The 23,181-nt window shown below is 37.4% G+C and overlaps 1 protein-coding gene across 7 annotated transcripts in view; it reads left to right on the top strand.

Annotated features, from left to right (window-relative positions):
• Positions 1-23,181, top strand: part of PCDH15 (protocadherin related 15) — a gene marked incomplete at both ends in the record, with an annotated part of 718,913 nt that overhangs the window by 459,186 nt on the left and 236,546 nt on the right. For all 7 annotated transcript variants that reach the window (XM_081238611.1, XM_081238610.1, XM_081238609.1 and 4 more), the window contains one exon: positions 15,155-15,234. In XM_081238611.1, coding sequence (XP_081094737.1) covers positions 15,155-15,234 — 80 coding nt within the window. The remainder of the gene's footprint in view (positions 1-15,154; positions 15,235-23,181) is intronic.

The raw sequence follows: 23,181 nt of genomic DNA, 5'->3' as shown, positions 1-23,181 counted from the left end.
TATATACAAAAGCTTTCTTTTCCCCCATGTATTTATTAATTTATTGATTGATATAAATATGAACTCATAGATTTCTGTTTTATTCAAGGAGTATAATCATTACTATAATTATTTTGGTGCTCAAATTATTCCAGAATTAGTCTTGATGAGCCCATTTAAGCAGGCTCTTGTGTTATTTTAACATATCCACATCGTTCTTTGAGCACTTAGCTATCTTCTAGCACAAGATGTTGCAGACTCATTTTATACTTTTCTTATACCAGTACTGGATTTAACCATTTCTCTAAAAAGCTCTGGTTTCTTTAAGTGGGAAATAGCATTTAGAAATTAAGTACTGGGTGCACAGAATATTCTATGAGTTGTTATTGGGTATCTCTGCTTCCAGGCCCCACTCAGTAGACAGAGCAAGGCAATATATGTATGTATATGAGACTGCATGTATGTATATACTCAAAAAATATATATACACGAATGTGTGTGTATATATATATATATACATATATATATGTAATATATATATGTATGCACACACAAGTATGTATGATATATACACCATACTCATTTGCATCTATGTTAATTTTATATTTACTATATGTGTATATACATACATATACATATATACATGTTATATATAATATTATGTATTATAAATTTTATAGATTATAAAAGATATATGTCCATTAGTTCACACTAATAACTCTCTGAAAATGGGGAACCTGGCTCTTATTACCTTCAGTACATTACTTACTGAATGTAACCAGTCTTCTGTTTCTGACCCTCATTCTGATGCTCTCCTCACCCTCTCACGTTCTGACATCACCTGCCTGCCATTCCTCTCCTTTCAACAATTCTCATCCTGCTTGGATTCTGAAATCCTGTACAGGGCCATGCAAACACCCTCCTTCCTGAGTTCAAGCTTCAACACTTCACACCGTCACTTCACAAGACCTGCAGCTACCACCATTCACTGAACTGTTGCCTTCTTCATTCCACTTATGTTGACATCCCACTGTAGACTGATGTCCCACTGTGTCCTTCTTGTGCTTACAACACCATAACCCTACAACACAGTACCCCACAACAGGCCATGCAAATGCTCTAATAACCCTGTTTGGCTTTTGCAACCACACCAGGCCACCATTCCCTCACTGACCCTCTCACAGAAGCACTGCTAATTTCCCTTGGGCTCTGACATCCCACTCCAGCTGTTTGAATGCCTTCCTTTGTCCCACTTGGGTTTTCCCCAAGCCTATACCAGGCTGCTGTGACAACCCTTTAACAAGAAATGTTCCCTTTGCTCTATTTAACTTCCAACACCCCACTCAATCTCTGACTCCCCATGTCCGTCACTGCCAATGATGTTTTACTGTTCTCAGGTGACAGCTTTTCTACTTGCCTTGTTAAATTTATTCCTAAGTATTTTATTTTATTTTTAATTTTATTAAGTAGAATTTTCCCCTTAATTTCATTGTTGATTGTTCATCATTGGTGTATAGAAATATTGCGGATGTTTTTTATTGATCTCGTATCCTACATCCTTACTGAACTCATTTTTAGTCTAATAGTTGTTTTAGTGGATTCTATAGGATTATCTATTTAAGAGATCCTGTCATCTGCAAATGGAGATAGTTGTACTTCTTCCTTCATGGATGACTTTTATTTCTTTTTCTTGCCTAATTACTCTAGCTAGTACTTTCAGTACATTGTTATATAAACGTTTTGAGTAGAAATCTTTGTCTTATTACTGATTGTAGGGGGAAAGCTTTTAGTCTTTCAACATTGATGCTAGTTGGTAGTTTTCCATAGTTGTCCTTTATCAGGTTGAGGAAGTTCCCATATATCCCTAGTTTATTAAGTGTTTTTATCACAAAAAGGTATTGGATTTTGTCATTCTTTCTCTGATTCTTCTGATATGATATTTTTTTCTTTATTTTATTTGCGTATTACATTAATTGGTTTTCTTGTGTTGAAACAACTTTGTATACCTCTGATAAATCCTATTTGGCCATTGTGTATAATCATTTTTATGTATTGCTGAATTTGAATTGCTGGTATTTTGTTAACAGTTTTTACTTCTGTTTTCATCAGCTACACTGATCTGTGGCATTCTTTTCTTCGGTTACCTCTGTTTGGTTTTGGTATCAGGGTAATATAAACTTTATATAATTAGTAAGAAAGTGTTTCCTCTGTTATATTTTGGAAGAGATTGTGAAGATTGTGTGACTTCTTTAGATGACTGGTAGAATTTACTAATAAAATCAGTTGGGCCTGGTCTTTTCTTTATGGGAAGTGGCTTTTTTTTTTCTTTTTTAAATTACTAATCCAATCTTCTTACTTGTTTTTAGGTCCATTCAGATTTACTTTATCATCTTGAATCAGTTTGGGTAATTGTGTATTTCTAGGAGTTTGTTCATTTCATCTAAGTTATTTAATATGCTGGTAAAATTTTTCATAGCATTCCCTTATAATCTGTTTTATTGCCCTAAAGTCAGCAGTGATGCCCCCTCTTCCATTACTGTTATTAGTAATTTGAGTCTTCTCTCTTTTTTCTTAATCAATCTGACTAGAGGCTTGTCAATTTTGATCTTTTCAAAATACCAACTTTTGATTTCATTGATTTTTTCTGTCATTTTCCTATTTTTATTTCATTTACTGCCACTCTAGTTTTTATTATTTCTTGTCCTCTGCTTGTTTTAGTTTTATTTTGCTCTCTTTTTTCACTGTCTTAAGCTGAAAAGTTATTGATTTGAGAACTTTTCTCTTTTTAGGTACAGATGTTTATAACTCTAAAATTTTCTCTAAAAACTGCCTTATAGTATTGCTTAAGTTTTAGTGTGATTGCCTTTTTTTTTTTCTCCATTCATTTAGAAATGTTTTCTAATTTTATTTGTATTTTCTATTTTACCGACTGGATATTTAGAAGTCCCTTGTTTAATTTTCACATATTTGTGAATTTTGAAATTCTCTTTGTGTTATTGATTTCTAATTTCATTCCATTGTGGACAGAAAGAAATGTCAGGCTTCTCAGATGCTGGGCTTCTGCAACATGGAGCTGGAGTTGGCCAGTACCTCTAGGGCAGACACCATAATCTTAGGCTGGATCTCTGGGGAAGAAGGAGTCTTAGGATCCTGGCTGCACCTCCAAGAAGTAGAGCTCCCATGATGCAGTGCTGGCTGGGGGTAGCAAGGAAACAGCTTATTGCTCAAATGCCACAGACTTGTCCTTCTTACTGAGATTTAATAGATTTTCTTAAAGCAGTGTTTCTCCAGATACTGTATACTTTTAGAACAATTTACAGAAACTTTAATTTTTACAACTATTTTTTTTTTAGTAGTTAGAGTTTTCTTAGTGGAATAGGGTCCACAGAGCTCCTCATTCTGTTATTCCAGAAATGTCACCATTGTGTACTCCATTCTCACTCATTCTTTAATGAAAATATCAACTGCAGAAATATATTAACATGATAATCTTGACAATATATTTATGGGTTTAGAATAATGCATATTAGATATTGTTTTTTATGAATCATGGATTCCACTGAATTTGTCCTTTTTAGCTCCAAGTGTTGATGACTGATTTTTTCATCATTTTGTTATGCCCCAGCCCCAAGCCTGTCCTTGATCCTCCATGATCAATTGATTAATTAACAAAGATTGAACATTCTGATACATTTTTAAACATTTACTGGAGATTTATTTTGCTATTTAGTAAGACGTAAAATGGATGAGAGAGAGAACAAGCAGTGCTAAATTTGCCATGCAATATTGTAGATGACAAATTTTGTAGGTAAGACAACGAAAAAAATGAATCTTCAGGTAGTTAGAGAGAAATTTTGTTTTATCTGTTTGCTGATATGGTAACATATCATGTGTTCTACATTGTCAAGTCACCCATGAGAATGCATCGTACTGATACCTGAAGGGTATGCTCTTTGAAAAACAACACTTTACAGATTTTTTTCTAAATTGTATTACGTATTTTTCACCTTTCTAAATATTAACATCAATAGTAAGTATTTATTAAGTACATGCTATGCACTAAGGTGCATTCTAGATGTGGGCTCTTTCATTTAATCATCACGGCAACCCTGAGTTAGATGCCTTTTTTTTTTTCTTTTTTTTGCGGTACACGGGCCTCTCACTGCTGTGACCTCTTCCATTGCAGAGCACAGGCTCTGGACGCACAGCCTCAGCGGCCATGGCTCACGGGCCCAGCCGCTCCGCAGCATGTGGGATCCTCCCGGACCAGGGCACGAACCCGTGTCCCCTGCATCGGCAGGCAGACTCCCAACCACTGCGCCACCAGGGAAGCCCTAGATGCCATTTTATTTCAATACGTACATGGAGTCACTGAGACATAAACAGGTTTAGTGACTTGCCCAAAATTATGTAGCTAATAAATGACAGATTTCATTCCTAATTTTTTCTACTCCAAATCCCAAGATCTTAGCTACAACTTAAATTAATTCCTTAAGCAATACTTTTTATTTGAATAGAATTCTAGAATTTTCTAAACGTCTTATTGCTTCATTTGATTCTACATCAACTATATAGAATATATATTTCAAGTGTTATTTATTCCTATTATATTTTATGGTTGAGAATATAGGTCCAATGACACACCCCAGTTCAGGTAGTTAAAAGTGAGATAATTAGAACTAGACCCTTAATCGTGTGATTACTGGCTCTGGTTTATTTTTACAAGTGTATGCTTAACCAAAGTATACTAAACATTATTTAATTCTCAGTATTTATGTCATAAATGGTAAGAATTTTCTCAAAGGTGGGGACTGTATTGAATAGCTTATCCCTGATTCCTAGCATTAAATATTTTGTTTATAATAGTTGCCCAAAACATTTTTTCTGGCTTATTGAACTCAGGATACTGTGATTAGTTCCTAAATTAGATTCCATATTTATATCAACAGATGGTACTGTGATATTTGAGGCTTAATTAACAATTGACCTCTGACCCCATGCTAATTTATCATATCTTTTTTAAGGTAAATTTTTCTGCTTGTTCCCCTCAGTATTGTCACACCATTAGCTATATGCTTACCTCATTCAGTTTGTCTGGGTCTATTAACACTATTATTTTGAAAATAAATCTGGTTTGAATGTACTGAAGTCTGGGAAAACTAGCTAGTTAGAATTGTACATAGGTTCTGAGGTTGGACTTGAGAAACCCTGGCACTAAAGTGCAAAAGTTTAAGTGTAAGATTTGTAGGTCTCTGGACCTTTATAAGCCTGAAAAAGACAACAACTATAACAAAAGCACTTCAGTTTATTTAAAACTGAACAATAGCCACCTTATAGAAAGATATATTTTAGCTTTTAAAATGTTGTTTCTGAATTGTATCTATTCAGTGTATTACCAAGTGTTGAATGTTGTAAACTGGCCAGAGCCAAATGTTTTTATACAATAATTAGATTATTCTTGGCTATTATTAAATAGCCACCAATAGATGGTGGTAAAATATGATTAGTGTTCTCTGTCACAACTTTGCTACTGCTTAGAAAAGTATATCTCAGGCCAAATACTACTACACATGTACATTTTTTTAGCAAGTAAGATTTTCCTTTTATGTATCTGAAAACATCTTACAATTAAGTTCACTTTAGGCAAACGGAACAGTATTTTTTTTTTTTTTTTGGTACACGGGCCTCTCACTGTTGTGGCCTCTCCCATTGTGGAGCACAGGCTCCAGACGCGCAGGCTCAGCGGCCATGGCTCACGGGACCAGCCGCTCCGCGGCATGTGGGATCTTCCCGGACCGGGGCACGAACCCGTGTTCCCTGCATCGGCAGGCAGACTCTCAACCACTGCTCCACCAGGGAAGCCCTGTAACAGTATTTTAGCAACAGAACTCAGTTAATATTTAGTTAGTATCAGGTAATAAGAAACTCTGAATCATTAGGTGGAACTCATGGAATCAACTTTTGGGTTCTGTTCCAAAAGAGAAAGGACTTCCTTCATTGCACTAAATTTATCCTCCCAGGCACAGGAAGTGCAAAGGTGAGCCCACACTGTAAGTACTAAGGCATATCAGTAACAAAGAAGAAAGCATATCTGACTTCATGGAACTTACATTCTAGTAGGAGAAGAAAATTCACAAAATACATAAATGAGTTATATAGAATTTTAGAAGGTGATAGTGCTATGAGGAAAAATAAAGGAGGGAAAGTGGTGAGGGAGTACATGGAGGATTGCAATTAGATCAGTGATGATTTCACTGACGTGACATTAGCAAAGAGCTGAAGAAGGTGAGAGAGGTTGAACCACCTGGTTATCTGGGGAAGAGTATTTCAGGTACAAGTACAAAGACCCTGAAGTTCAGGCCTGCCTGGCGTGCTTGAGGAAGAGCAAAGATACTAGTGGGACTGGACTAAAGTAAGTGAGAAGGAAAATTGTAGAAATGAAACCATCAGGTAATTGGGAAGGTGTGGAGATAACTACTCTGAGTGAAATCAAGTACTAATGGCAGAATTTGAGGAGAGCAATGTCAAGAATTCACTTAAAATTTTAAAGGAACATTCTAGATTCTCTATTGAGAATAGTTCGTGGTGAGAAATTATGGAAATTAGTTTAAATTTTATTTCAGTAGTCCAGACTAGGCTTGGAGTGATATTTCTGGAAATGGTGAAAAGAGGTTTCAACCTCATTGTATTTTGCAGGTAGAAACTACAGGATTCATTGATGATTGGATGTGGAAGGAAGACATAAGTTAACAAGGCTACTAATATATGGCTTGAACAACTAGAAGAATTGATTTTCCATTAACCAGAATAAAAAAATGTTAAAGGAGTAATTCAGTTTTGGACATGTTAAATTTGAAATGTCTTTTGACATGTAATTGAAGCTATTGAGTAGAGAGCTGGGTATGATTTTAAGGAAGAGATATGGACTAAAAATATACATTTGAAGCCTTGAGCTTTTTAAATACTGTGTAAAACTTTGAGATTGGATGAGATTCTTAAGGGAGTGAATGTAAAAGACATCCAAAGACTAATTTTGCTGAGGAGAAGAGGACCAGGAATGGAGACCCAGAGGAATGTGTGTCCTGGAAACTAAGGGTAGAAATTGTATCAGGGAGAAGGCAGAGATCAGTTGTGTCTGATCTAATGTCTATGCTACTGATAGGTCCAATGAAAAATAAGCCAACAAAGCTAAGAAACAAGCAAAAACAAGGATTGTGAATTGATCAGTGGTTTTACTAATAAGGAATTTACTGGTGATGTTGAAAAGAGCAGTTTCAATGCAGTAGTTGAGAGAGGTTTAGAAATATGATTGAAATGGTTTTAGAGAGGATGAGAAGAGAACAATTAGAAAAAGTAGAATGCAAAACTCTTTCCCCATATCTTGCCCTAGATGGGAGATCAGTCAGTACATTATCAGTAATAGGAGGAAAAATGTGTAGTTACAGGATTGTATATATATACATATATATATAAAATTCGGAGTGCTTGCAGAAAATTGCTTCAATTTTCTCAGTGAAACAGTAATCAGGATCACCAGCTGAGGATAAAGATGGGGTAGGATAAGCTGGAGACCTGAGGAGAAAGTGTTAATAATCATAATCATATAGGAAGAGAGAAAGTGAATGAAGTATCAAAATATAGTATAATAAATGGACAGGATGAAAGGTCTTAAGGGATGCTCATGTAATACAGTGTCATTCTAGATTAGCTGCATGTTTAAGTTTCAGATGTGCTATGTTTGCATATTATTTACTTTTTAAAAATATAATTGAATAAACTAACATTTTTACATAAATGAACTTATCTCAAAAAGGAAATTTTATATCAGAATCATAAATGACAAAACACTACTTGACATAGAAATGTAAAGATTAAGTCGTATTGAAATATATTCATAAACATTATTACTTTGTTAAAAGACCAATAATTTAATCCCAGGAGTGCACACACATTTTTGGAAAAACTGCTGTCCTGAATTGAAAGCTTCAGTTCCTGCTTTCAAGCAGTTTAATAACATAAATCAGCACTTGTTTGCCTAAGTGAGAAAAGAAAAGACCATCTAAATATGTTCATTTTATCTATTTTAGAATCCCTATGGGCAAGTACTTTGTCTTCACATCCTGTGAAATGTGTAGAATCATTCTGTGTGCATAAAGTGCACTCTACCAGATGGTATTTGATGGTTGTGTTCATCTTTAACATGAACAGAATATTAGTTTAGAAAAGATTTGTTTTCTTTTTCAAAATTCCTATTTTCCAGTCTCTAAGCACACTGCTTATTTAGATAAATCCTTTTGGGTTCCTGTTGGTGCTTCTGAAAAATGGGTGACGAATTTAGATGCAGTGGGTAATCTGCTTGAGCAGACTAGAAGGAACAGTTGCTTCAATCTTTAAAGATACTCTTTGTCAAGCAAAAATAAAGGAAAAACTTGCTTTATTTTAGTTCACATGCCATAAGCATGTAGCAAACCAATGATTCAATTGTATTACTTGCTAGCTATCCAAAGTGAGTGTCATTCAACCATTTAACCTGAGGTTAAATAACTCAGGTTGTTTACCTGAGGCCAAGGAAAACCTGAACAAGTCTACCAGGTGCTTGCTCTTCCTCAAACTCATTAGGCATGTATCCATCTTAGGATCTTTTAACTTGCCCTGCCCTCCACCTAGAGGGCCCTTCCCCACACGACTTGCTCTCTCACCTTTTACAAACGTTTACCAATTTTTTTTAACATCTTTATTGGAGTATAATTGCTTTACAATGTTGTGTTAGTTGCTGCTGTACAACAAAGTGAATCAGCTGTACATATACTTGTATCACCATATCCCCTCCCTCTTGTGTCTCCCTCCCACCCTCCCTATTCCACTCCTCTAGGTGATCACAAAGCACCTAGCTGATCTCTGTGCTATGCAGCTGCTTTCCACTAGCTATCTATTTTACATTTGGTAGTATATATAAGTCCATGCCACTCTCTTACCTCGTCCCAGCTTACCCTTCCCCCTCTCCATGTCCTCAAGTCCATTCTCTATGTCTATGTCTTTATTCCTGTTCTGCCGATATTAAGTAGTGTATTGTTTAGCCTCCATGTGTTTGTATTTTTTACAGCTCTTTTCCTGTAATTGATATCTAGTCTCATAGCATTGTGGTCGGAAAAGATACTTGATACAATTTCAATTTCTGAAATTTACCAAGGCCTGATTTGTGACCCAAGATATGATCTATCCTGGAGAATGTTCCATGAGCACTTGAGAAAAATGTGTATTCTGTTGTTTTTGGATGGAATGTCCTATAAATATCAATTAAGTCCATCTTGTTTAATGTATCATTTAAAGCTTGTGTTTCCTTATTTATTTTCATTTTGGATGATCTGTCCATTGGTGAAAGTGGGGTGTTAAAATAAAGTCCCCTACTATGATTGTGTTACTGTCGATTTCCCCTTTTATGGCTGTTAGTATTTGCCTTATGTATTGAGGTGCTCCTATGTTGGGCGCATAAATATTTACAATTGTTATATCTTCTTCTTGGATCGATCCCTTGATCATTATGTAGTGTCCTTCTTTGTCTCTTATAATGGTCTTTATTTTAAAGTCTGTTTTGTCTAATATGAGAATTGCTATTCCAGCTTTCTTTTGGTTTGCATTTGTTTGGAATATCTTTTTCCATCCCCTCACTTTCAGTCTGTATGTGTCTCTAGGTCTGAAGTGGGTCTCTTGTAGACAGCATATGTATGGGTCTTGTTTTTGTATCCATTCAGCCAATCTGTGTCTTTTGGTGGGAGCATTTAATCCATTTACATTTAAGGTAGTTATCGATATGTATGTTCCTATTCCCATTTTCTTAATTGTTTTTCGTTTGTTACTATACGTCTTTCCCTTCTCTTGTGTTTCTTGCCTAGAGAAGATCCTTCTGCATTTGTTGTAAAGCTGGTTTGGTGGTGCTGAACTCTCTCAGCTTTTGCTTGTCTATAAAGGTTATAATTTCTCCATCAAAACTGAATGAGATCCTTGCTGGGTAGAGTAATCTTGGTTGTAGGTTTTTCTCCTTCATGACTTTAAATATGTCCTGCCAGTCCCTTCTGGCTTGCAGAGTTTCTGCTGAAAGATCAGCTGTTAACCTTATGGGGATTCCCTTGTGTGTTATTTGTTGTGTTGCCCTTGCTGCTTTTAATATGTTCTCTTTGTATTTAATTTTTGACAGTTTGATTAATATGCGTCTTGGCATGTTTCTCCTTGGATTTATCCTGTATGGGACTCTCTGTGCTTCCTGGACTTGATTAACTATTTCCTTTCCCATATTAGGGAAATTTTCAACTATAATCTCTTCAAATATTTTCTCAGCCCCTTTCTTTTTCTCTTCTTCTTCTGGAACCCCTATAATTTGAATGTTGGTGCGTTTAATGTTGTCCCATAGGTCTCTGAGGCTGTCCTCCATTCTTTTCATTCTTTTTTCTTTATTCTGCTCTGCAGTAGTTATTTCCACTACTTTATCTTCCCGGTCACTTATCCGTTCTTCTGCCTCAGTTATTCTGCTACTGATCCCATCTAGAGTATTTTTCATTTCATTTATTGTGTTGTTCATCATTGCTTGTTTCATCTTTAGTTCTTCTAGGTCCTTGTTAAATGTTTCTTGCATTTTCTCTATTCTATTTCCAAGATTTTGGATCATCCTTACTATCATTATTCTGAATTCTTTTTCAGGTAGACTGCCTATTTCCTCTTCATTTGTTAGGTCTGGTGGGTTTTTATCTTGCTCCTTCATCTGCTGTGTGTTTTTCTGTCTTCTCATTTTGCTTATCTTACTGTGTTTGAGGTCTCCTTTTTGCAGGCTGCAGGTTCGTAGTTCCTGTTGTTTTTGCTGTCTGTCCCCAGTGGCTAAAGTTGGTTCAGTGCATTGTGTAGGCTTCCTGGTGGAGGGGACTATTGCCTGTGTTCTGGTGGATGAGGCTGGCTCTTGTCTTTCTGGTGGGCATGTCCACATCTGGTGGTGTGTTTTGGGGTGTCTGTGGACTTATTATGATTTTAGTCAGCCTCTCTGCTAATGGGTGGGGTTGTGTTCCTGTCTTGCTAGTTGTTTGGCATAGGGTGTCCAACACTGTAGCTTGCTGGTCGTTGAGTGAAGCTGGGTGTTGGTGTTGAGATGGAGATCTCTGGGAGACTTTCGCCGTTTGATATTCCATGGAGCTGGGAGGTCTCTTGTGGACCAGTGTCCTGAAGTTGGCTCTCCCACCTCAGAGGGACAGCACTGACTCCTGGCTGCAGCACCAAGAGCCTTTCATCCACACGGCTCAGAATAAAAGGGAGGAAAAAGTAGAAAGCAAGAAAGAAATAAGATAAAAGAAAATAAAATAAAGTAAGGTAAAATAAAATAAAGTTATTAAAATAAGAAAATAATTATTAAGAAAAAGAACTTTTTTAAAATTAAAAAAAACCTGGAAGGATAGAACCTTAGGACAAATGGTGAAAGCAAAGCTATACAGACAAAATCTCACACAGAAGCATACACATACACACTCACAAAAAGAGGAAAAGGGGATCACAAAAAGAGGAAAAGGGGAAAAAGTCATAAATCTTGCTCTCAAAGTCCACCTCCTCAATTTGGGATGATTCGTTGTCTATTCAGGTATTCCACAGATGCAGGGTACATCAAGTTGATTGTGGAGATTTAATCCGCTGCTCCTGAGGCTGCTGGGAGAGGTTTCCCTTTCTGTTTTTTGTTCGCACAGCTGCCGGTCTTCAGCTTTGGATTTGGCCCCGCCTCTGCGTGTAGGTCGCCGGAGGGCGGAGGGCTTCTGTTCTTCGTTCAGACAGGACGGGGTTAAAGGAGCAGCTGCTTCGGGTGCTCTGGCTCACTCAGGCCGGGGGGAGGGACGGGTACGGAGTGCGGGGAGAGACTGCAGCGGCAGAGGCCGGCGTGACGTTGCACCAGCCTGAGGCGCACTGTGTATTCTCCCAGGGAAGTTGTCCCTGGATCACGGGACCCTGGCAGTGGCGGGCTGCATAGGCTCCCCGGAAGGGAGGTGTGGAGAGTGACCTGTGCTTGTACACAGGCTTCTTGGTGGCGGCAGCAGCAGCCTTAGCGTCTCATGCCCGTCTCTGGGGTCCACGCTGATAGCCGCAGCTCGCGCCAGTCTCTGGAGCTCCTTTAAGTGGCGCTCTTAATCCCCTCTCCTCGTGCACCAGGAAACAAAGAGGGAAGAAAAAGTCTGTTGCCTCTTTGGCAGCTCCAGACTTTTTCCCGGACTCCCTCCCGGCTAGCCGTGGAGCACTAACCCCTTCAGGCTGTGTTCACGCTGCCAGTCCTCTCCCTGCGCTCCGACCTGAAGCCGGAGCCTCAGCTCCCAGCCCCTCCCGCCCTGGCAGGTGAGCAGACAAGCCTCTCAGGCTGGTGAGTGCCGGTCGGCACCTATCCTCTGTGCGGGAATCTCTCCGCTTTGCCCTCTACACCCCGGTGGCTGTGCTCTCCTCCGCGGCGCCGAAGCTTTCCCCCTCCACCACCCGCAGTCTCCGCCCGCAAAGGGGCTTCTAGTGTGTGGAAGCCTTTCCTCCTTCACGGCTCCCTTCCACTGGTGCAGGTCCCGTCCCTCTTCTTTTGTCTCTTTTATTCTATTTTCTTTTGTCCTACCCAGGTACGTGGGGAGTTTCTTGCCTTTTGGGAGGTCTGAGGTCTTCTGCCAGCGTTCAGTAGGTGTTCTGTAGGAGTTGTTCCACGTGTAGATGTATTTCTGGTGTATCTGTGGAAGGAAGGTGATCTCCGGGTCTTACTCTTCTGCCATCTTCTCTCTCTCTCCCCTAGTGTGGACTTTTTAGTGATAAAATGTAGTCTCCAGATATAGCATAATTCTGTGTTTTTCCAGGAAGTTAACCGAGTATCATTATTTGTAGTTCCATTTTATCTTTTTTATTAATACTTGTCTGGAAAAGGACAAAAGCAAGGGGAAAATATCAACCATGTACTATTAATCCCATTGACTGTGTGTAGGTGTTTAATTATTTTGTTTCTTATTCTCTGCCCTTGCCCTTACATTATAATTAATTTAATGAAATTTAAAATTTTAGATTTAGATTTAATTGGAATCTTTCAAAGGTATTATCATAAGTAGTTTATTATTTCATTTTATTTTACTATTTTATTTTATTCCATTCTGTGTGTGTGTGTGTGTATGTAATAATGCATAATAATGCCATAGCCTTACTAAAATATAAAATAAAATCTTGGCCTGGGAAAAATGGTCACTTTGCTTAATTAAAAATGGGCTCTGGTGAAGGTGCAAAGGAGAAAGCAGGAGCACTAGTCAGGTGGTTATTACATAATCCATGAGGGAGTTGGTATTTGGAGTTCAGAGACAGCCAGAAAACTGCAGATATTCTAAATATAGACCCAATGGAATTTGCCGATGATTACACTGGGGACTAAAAATGTTCAGTTAAGGTCAAGCAAGTAGAAGGATGTAGTTTCTGCTATTTACTGAGATAATGAATACTGAAAGCAGCAGGTTGTTGTCTTCTTGAGCAGTGGGAGAGTAGCAGAGAGAGATCAGGATTGGGGAGTTTTAATATTTTAAATTGCTGGTGTTTATAATTCATCTAATTGGGGGTCAAACAGGCAGTTGGATATAGGTCTGAAATTCAGAGGACAGGGCTGGTTTAGAGATATGAGAGTCTTCAACATAGAAAGAGTTTTAAAGCTATGCAGTTGGATGAGGTGACAAAGTAAGTGAAGTCCAAGAACAAACCTTTGGAGCATCCTATGTAAATATGTCTTATAGATGAGGAAAAATCAGCCAAGGAAAAGAGGTAGTAGCTGATAAGGTAGAATTAAAAGCAGGAGAATATGATGTTATGGAAGCCATGTGAAGGAAGTGTTTTATGGAGGAGATACTTTTAACTAATCCTACAAAGCTTCTCCCACAAAACCTGGCATTTAGTAAATATTACGTTATTATTCAGTTGTCCCTGGACTCTGGATTTCATGTGGTCCAAGAGAGGTTTCTGGCCACCCATCCACTGTGGTGGCTGATAGGGCTGTCCCATGACCAGGGCTCTGAAATCCATGTCAAAGCCATCTAATCTACCTGCAGAAACAGTGCTCCCTGTTGGTCTGGACATGGGATTTCATAATCAGCCTCTTATGGCTGGGACGGTTATTGTCTGGTGTTTGAAAAGACCCAACATAACCACCAATTTTGTAGGTCCTGCCAACTTCAGGGCAGTGCCTGCCAGTCAGAGAGGTTGGTATCTCTCTGCCAGCTGAGTAACTTATAAATAAACAATATTTCCTCTCCCCCTGGGGTCATGCTTAGGCAGATCCCTCGCCCAACCCTTTTATATCATCCAGATTTCTTTCTTCACCCAAGTCTTCCATAAGGGGACTTAATGGATAATTGAAAAGGAAATTATTGGATATTTTAGATGGTAAAATCCCAGACTCCAGTGCCACAATATACAGTGTGTATCTTTACTTTGGGTAAGAGAAACTCAGAACTCAAAGTCAGAAGCTGTAGATTTTTTCTACTATGACTTGAGTGAAGAAGGGAAAAAAAAGGTTAATATTTACTGAAACTTACAATATGCCAGATTTAGTCTATGTGTTTTAATATAGATTATTTCACTTAAACCTCTTAACATCTATTAACTTTTGTATTGTTATAGTTCTCATTTTACAAATGAAGAAATTAAGAAACAATCACACAATTAGTAAATGGAGCCCAATTTTTTTTTCAGGCTCTCTGGCTCCAGATTCAGAGTTCTTAACCATAAAGCTTTGCAGACAATATATTCTGAGCAGAAAAAGAAAAAATAGTACATTAAATAATTTCTTGATACTGTAAACATTTATGTAGATTCCAACACATTTGTTTGAATTATTCATATAAAATTAAATAAGTAAACCATAGGAAAATCATTATTGTATTTCCCTAACAGATAAGATTATGTATACATTCAGGAGATATTATTCTTATTCATTGTTACAACTTTCAGATGACATAAAATGACAGAAATGCTGGGATCAGATAGTAAATTCTTTATTTTACATTTAGCCATTTGCCCATGTTTTAATCTTTATACTTTAAGTTATCATGGATCTTCTGTGCTATTAGTTTCAAGTTTCTATATTACACTGTACTGAATGGAAGACATATCAATTACTTGATAATTAAAGTATGTTTTCTCTCTGAAGGCAACTGATCGAGAGGGAGATCCAATAACATATGCCATTGAGAATGGAGATCCACAGCGAGTTTTTAATCTTTCAGAAACGTAAGTTAAAAATAATTTCTAAATTTATTTTTCTTTTTAAAATGTTAAGCAATGTACTGGTAGCAAGAGGACAGACTTCTAATCAGAGACTTTCAGCTGTTTGTAGTTTTATTTTACTTTTTTTTACTACGAGTGTTAATGAGAGCTGTGGGGGATAATTCTGAATCCAGAAATCATACCTAGGAGACTGTTTATTTATTTTAAAATGTTTTACTAGGTAAAATCCACTGAGGTGGAAACAGTTCATTTGCAGGTATAACCTGGGATTAATTAGATCCCTTTAAAATTGTCAGCTACTCATAATAACAAGGATATTTCTACAAAGAGTAACTTGGCACTAAATTGTTCAAAGGGAATTTTGTAAGAAAAAATGTAATTCAAATGCATTTAAGGTGCCACCAAAGTCCATCCTTCAATTTTTGAGTAATATAGGTATACTCTAAAAAAGCTAAGCTAAAAATATTTCATGCCCATTCTAAGCCCCTTTGAGGTCTATGTCCATGTCATTCTACTCACCTCTCTGAACATTTCAAAGATAATGTCAGTCATAACTATTGAGGAAACTGACAGCAGGCATTAAAGAAGGCATTGACGTTAGCTTTGTTTCTCTTCTTCAACAGCAAAGTAGCCACTCTGTTGTTAAGTGTGGCTGGTTGTCAAAGGGATGTTCTTGCTATCTCTCTGTTGTTTTCTGTGTGGTCCTGAGTGGTTTTACTCCCTAAAAGGATGGAAATCTAAATGTAGCCCATGAGTATAAAGTGAAAAATTTGACAAATTAGCCAGGCTCTGCTTCAGTCTCAGGAACATGTGGTACACAATGCCAAATCAAGAGAACCCTGTGTGGTCACTTGATCTTGTAAGAAAAAAACACATGCAACTTTGCATTGATGAGGATGGTACAGCCATGAGTTTGTATGCCTGGATACAATATTTCCCAGATTTTTAGATTTCACAGATGAATAAACTTCCATTTAAAAAATGAAGAGATTTACTATTTTGAATTTTCCCCCATAGGTACATACTAATCATAAGTAATTATAATTTACAATCATTCTTAAAGAAAGAAAACTTTGTAAAAGGGACACTTTAACAGTAATCAGGACTTTGTGGTACTGGCATAAGAATAGATGTCTGGATTACTAGGATAAATTAAGAATCCAAAAATAACCCCTAATATTTATGGTCCATTGATTTCCAAAAAAAAAAAAGGGGCCAAGACAATCTAATTAGGAAAGAATAATCTTTTCAGTAAATGAAGCTGGGACAGCATGCGAAGGAATGAAGTTGGGTCTCTACCTCACACCATCTGTAAAAATTATCTCAAAGTGGATCACAGACCTAAATATAAGAGATTAAACTATATACTGTAGAAGAAAATGCAGATGTAAATAATGATTTGGGTTAGGCAATGATTTATTAGATATGATACAAAAAGCAAAAGTGATTAAGAAAAAGACTAATAAGTTGCACCTCATCAAAATTTGAAAAAATGTGATTCAAATGGCACCATCAAGAAAGTGAAAGACAACACCACAGACTGAAAGAAAATATTTTAAACATATGAAGAATGTGTAAAGAACTAGTATATCTCAAAAATAAGCAGATAAGTAATCTAAGTAAAAATGAACAAGAATTTAAATAGACATTTCTTCGAAGATATATGAATAGCCAATAAGCATGTGGAAATATGCTCATAATCACTAGTCATTAGGGAAATCAAATTACAATCATGAAATACCACTTCACATCCTCTTATAATAACTATAATGAAAAACAAAGGAAATAGCATACATGGGTGAAGATGTGGAAATATCAGAATTCTCATATATTTCTGGTGGGAATGTAAAATGTACACTCTGGAAAACTATTTCTCATTTCCTCTAAATGTTAAACATAGAGTTACCATATAACTCAGGAATTCCACTCGTGTCTATTCAAGAGAAATGAAAACGTTATGTCCACGTAAAAAGTTGCACAGAAATGTTTATAACAGAATTATTTACAATGGCAAAATGTGGAAAACAACCCAAATGTCTGTCTACAGATGAAATGAATTAACAAAATGTATATCCAGGGCCTCCCTGGTGGCGCAGTGGTTGAGAGTCCGCCTGCCGATGCAGGGGATACGGGTTCGTGCCCCGGTCTGGGAGGATCCCATATGCCGCGGAGCGGCTGGGCCCGTGAGCCATGGCCGCTGAGCCTGCGCATCCGGAGCCTGTGCCCCGCAACGGGAGAGGCCACAACAGTGAGAGGCCCGCGTACCGCAAAAAAAAAAAAAAAAAAAGTATATCCATACAGTGGAATATTATTCAGCAATAAAGGAAATTAAGTACTGAAACATGCATGAACCTTGAAAACATACTAAATGAAAGAAGTCATTCACAAAAGACCACATTTGGTATGATCCCATTTGTATTAAATGTCCAGAATAGGCCACTCTATAGAGACAGAAAGTAGACTGCTGGTTGCCTGAGGCTGGGGGCTGACAGAGAATAGGGAATGACTGCTAATGGGTACAGTGGTGAAAATATTCTAAAATTGATTGTGGTGATGGTTGAACTACTCTGAAAATATGCTAACATTTATTGAATTGTACACTTTAAATGGGTGAATTCAATGATATGTGAATTATATGTTAATAAAACTGATAAAAATAAGAAAACAATGAAGTTTTCACCTGCCCTGGTCTTACTTTCTCTGTTAAAGATTTCCACTCCTGTGTTTATCTGTTTTTCTCTTGATGCTGAAGGATTTTAAAACTGCTGATTGTGAAATCTAATGAGCTACCAGTTTTATCAAAGACATTCCCACTCGTGCTGCTACCCTAGCAAGTGTTTGTCTACGACTCTCTAATTTATGCTTTTGAAACAAAACAGACACACCTAGTTGGTTACAGAGGTTCTTTAAAGTGTGAAAGATATCAATGCAGCATCCTCTTTGTCTGAATTGACCTAAACAGACAGAAATATCCTTAAATGCAAACTTCTTCCAGACAGCTAGAGTAGGGCAGGACTCTGTGATGATTGTATGGTCTCTGTTGATCATTCAGGGTCCAGTACACTGCTCTCATTGCCTTTTATCTTATGATAATTTTATTTCAGCCACTTCTTCGATGTTGTTCCCATTGATAATTATAGGCTAGCCTAGACCCTTAGCAATATATTTCAACACATTTGAAATGGGGGAAATATTGATATTTTAATCCCTTCCCTCTTTGAAACTTCTGGGATACTTGTGCAAATTTGCATCACCACTTCTATGTAAGTTTTAAGGATTTGAATAATTCAGATGCTCTCTCAAAAAATAATAGAAAAGAAATCATATTCTGTCTTATCAGATGCTTCAGTTCATATAAATAGTGATTTTGGTTACATTTTCCTTCTTAAAACAACAAAAAAAGTACTTGCTCATTGTTTACATTAAATATTATTTTATGCTATAATGCCAATTTTAATAGTAATCATTACAATACCATTCATTACCTTACCTTTTTTTTCCATTGAAATACAAATATGCCAAAACATTTTTATAATTCTTTAAAAAATATTAGTTGTAAAGAATATTCATTTCAATGCTAGTGTGGATTTACCAAGTGTTGAATTGTTATATGCATTTTTTTTCAGTGTCATAGCTTTATTTTTTTTTAACATCTTTATTGGAGTATAATTTCTTTACAATGTTGTGTTAGTTTCTGCTGTATAACAAAGTGGATCAGCTATATGTGTATATATATCCCCAAATCAACTCCCTCTTGGGTCTCCTTCCCACCCTCCCTATTCCACCCCTCTAGGTGGTCACAAAGCACCTAGCTGATCTCCCTGTGCTATGGGGCTGCTTCCCACTAGCTACCTATTTTACGTTTGGTAGTGTATATATGTCAATGCTACTCTCTCACTTTGTCCCAGCTTACCCTTCCCCCTCCCCACATCTGCAAGTCCATTCTTTATGTCTGTGTCTTTATTCCTGTCCTGCCCCTAGGTTCATCAGACCCTTTTTTTTTTTTTTTGATTCCATATATATGTGTTAGCATACGGTATTTGTTTTTCTCTTTCTGTTAACACTGTATGACATTTTAATGAATTGGATTAGTCATATGGCCAGGAAAGAAACTTATTCTTTTTTTTTTTTTTTTTGTGGTACATGGGCCTCTCACTGTTGTGGCCTCTCCCGTTGCGGAGCACGGGCTCCGGATGCGCAGGCTCAGCGGCCATGGCTCACGGGCCCAGCCGCTCCGCGGCATGTGGGATCTTCCCGGACCGGGGCACGAACCCATGTCCCCTGCATCGGCAGGCGGACTCTCAACCACTGCGCCACCAGGGAAGCCCAGAAACTTATTCTTTGAGGAAAAATGCTTGTTCCTTAAAGATCACAATCATTCATTATGTAAATCAGTTAATGTTATGTATTAAATGGCCAGATCTTTATGATTCTGTAGTGTAATGCATTATTTTAATAACTTTTTATGTCTGTGCTAATAGTTGCATATGATTCAGCAAATATTTATTGAGCAAACATTCATTTATAAGTAAATACTTAAGTAAGATGTAAAGAAACTTCCTCTGCAAGTATTATGGCAAAATATTTGTTATTTATTGCAGGAAGTTGAGGAATTCTTATTGATGTCATCATTGTAGCATGAGGCATGTGATGTAACACTTAAAGGCTAAGTGCTAAACAAAAGAACCTAAGAGTTATTTGTGCCCCTTGTTAGAACTTTATTTGAAAATTTTATATCTTCACTGGCATTTTTATTTCTCTCTATGTGACTAAATTAATTTTGACACTAAAGTTAAAGCTTACTTTTTCATATCAGTTTGAACTACACTGAAGATAACATGTAAGAAAGATGATATGCATATTTTTCTGTAAGCTCTACTCTCAAAATATATGCTCAGATCACCCTTCTCACACAGCTGGTTCATGCCTCCATCATCTTACCTGAATGGCTACCAATATCTAAATCTTTCTATTGGTCTGTGTTTGTTAATCACTAATTACTGTTCAACATGGAATGCCATATCAAACTAGAAGCAATCACACATTTTGAGGTACACTCTACCCTCTCTAAATATCATTTTAAGGCCTGAAAAATGATGCCCAACTCAGCATGATAAATCTGCCAAAGACTCAGACACTTGTAAGTATAAATGATGTTAATCACAACCAGTAGAAGGTTTTGAAAAAGATTAATGGAAGAATACAAAGCATGAAACCTGTGAGATAATCTCTTTCAGTGCATAATTATGCTGCTGCAATATTTCCTAATAAATGATGCAATTTGGGAAAATGAACACTTAAATAGAAGGTTTGTTTGGAAGTAGATACCCTCTAGTACTTTTTATCTACATTGTTTAAACAACTTTTGAACACCATATTTATGGTTTGGCAAACCATAAATTGTATAAAAGAGCTTGATTTTCTCAATCCCAGTACATTTCAGGAATATAGCCTCAGTGTTTGGTGAGGGAATTCTGTGCAATATAATTAATATAATTGAGGTTAAATTCACATAGCATAAAATTAACCATTTTAAAGTCAACAATTCAGTGGCATTTAGTAGACTCACAATGTAGTACGACTATCAATTCTATCTAGTTCAGGAACATCGTCATCATTCCAAAAGGAAACACAAAACTGTTAAGCAGTTACTCCCTACTTGCCCTTCCCCTCCGCCACTGACAACCACCAAGTTGTGTTCTGCCTCTATGGATTTATATATTTTGGATATTTCCTATAAGTAGGATGACACAGTATGTGACCTTTTGTGTCTGGCTTTTTTCACTTAGCCTAATGTTTCAGAGTTCTTCCATGTTGAAGCATATCTCAGTACTTCTTTCCTTTTTATAACTGCATAATATTCTGTTACATGTGTACACAGCAGTTTGTTTATCCATTCATACATTGGTGGAAATTTGGGCTCTTTTTCTGTTTTGGTCATTGTGGATACTGCTAATATCCACACACATACACACATACATAGATACATGTATTTAAGCACACACAAATATACATGTATTTAAGCACCTGTTTTCAGTTCTTTTGAATGTATATCCAGAATTGGAATTGCTGGGTCATATTGTAATCATTTACTTTTTGAGGAACTGCCAAACTGTTTTTCATAGTGATTGAACCATTTTACATTCCCTCCAGCAATGTACAAGTGTTTCAATACCTCCGTGTTTTCATCAACTCGTTATTTTCCCATCTGTTTTGTTAATTATTCTAGTGAGTATGGAGTACTATCTCATTGTAGCTTTGATTTGTATTCCCCTGATGACTAATGATGTTGAGCGTGTTTTCATGTGCTAATTTTTCATTTGCATATCTTCTTTGGAGAAGTATCTATTCTTTGCCTATTTTTTTTTTTTTCTTTTTTTTTGCGGTATGCGGGCCTCTCACTGTTGTGGCCTCTCCCGTTGCGGAGCACAGGCTCCGGACGCGCAGGCCCAGCGGCCATGGCCCACGGGCCCAGCCGCTCCACGGCATATGGGATCCTCCCAGACCGGGGCACGAACCCGTATCCCCTGCATCGGCAGGCGGACCCTCAACCACTGCGCCACCAGGGAGGCCCTTTGCCTATTTTTTAATTGGGTTGTTTGTCCTTTTTGCTGTTGAGTTGTATGGAATCCTTTATATATTTGGAGAACCAGACCATTATCAGATATATGATTTGCAAATATTTTCTCCCATTTTGTAGGGTTTTTTTCACTTTCTTGATACTGTACTTTGATGCACAAAAAATTTTTAATTTGAGGAAGGTCAATATATCTATTTTTCTTTTTTAAAAAATACATATAGTATTGCTATTCTGTTTATTTATTTGCTTATTTTTAATTTATTTTATTTATTTATTTTTGGCTGTGTTGGGTCTTTGCTGCTGTGCATGGGCTTTCTCTAGTTGTGGCGAGCGGGGGGCTACTCTTTGTTGCAGTGCGCAGGCTTCTCATTGCGGTGGCTTCTCTTGTTGTGGAGCATGGGCTCTAGGCGCACAGGCTACAGTAGTTGTGGCATGCAGGCTTCAGTAGTTGTGGCTCACAGGCTCTAGAGCGCAGGCTCAGTAGTTGTAGCACATGGGCTTAGTTTCTCCGCGGCATGTGGGATCTTCCCGGACCAGGGCTGGAACACGTGTCCCCTGCATTGTTAGGTAGATTCCTAACCACTGCACCACCAGGGAAGCCCTATCTGTTTTTCTTTGTGCTGTTCATGATGTTGTTATCATATTTAAGAATACATTATCAAATCCCAAATCATAAAGATTTATCCCTATCCTTTTGTCTAAGAGTTTTATGGTTTCAGTACTTACATATAGATTTTTGATCCATTTTGAGTTAAATTTTGTATATGGTATGAGATAGCCCAATTACGTTCTTTTGCATGTAGATCTCCAATTGCCCCAGCACTGTTCGTTGAAGAGATTATTTCTTCCCTATTGAATGATCTTGGCATTCTTGCTGAAAATCAACTGGCCACAGACGTATGGATTCATTTCTGGACTCTGAATTCTATTCACCAGTATACACGGGCACTTTCGAATGCCCTAATTTTCCAAGAAACTCTCTACCCAGTTTTTCCTGCCAGGCTTTTGGTTTTCTACTGTATACCTCAAACATAAACTATGGCCTCAGATGGCTGCAGGTTGCTCCCTGACTTACACTGTTTTCCAGGAATACCCACTGCTTTGCCACCTTGAGTGAATTCTGAGTTAGGCAAAAACAAGACAAAAACCATGTATTATTCCTTCAGACAGCCTCCAGACCAGTTGGAATAGATAAACACAATTCTTTGTGAATAAGGATAGTTTCACTGCCTCCAGAAACAAGGACCAGAGTAGCACACTGGGAATGTTGACCACCATCTTTAAGACCACTCTAAGCCAGGAAGGGCTGGGGCAAGGGCAAGTAAAAATGGAACGAATCTTTACTACAATTTTTAAGTTGACTTTTTCTT

This window comes from Mesoplodon bidens (genome assembly GCF_964165515.1).
Source record: "Mesoplodon bidens genome assembly, chromosome: 1".
Lineage (NCBI taxonomy): Eukaryota > Metazoa > Chordata > Mammalia > Artiodactyla > Ziphiidae > Mesoplodon > Mesoplodon bidens.
Note: the sequence above shows the minus strand (reverse complement) of the source record. Positions and strands in the feature narration are given on the sequence as shown.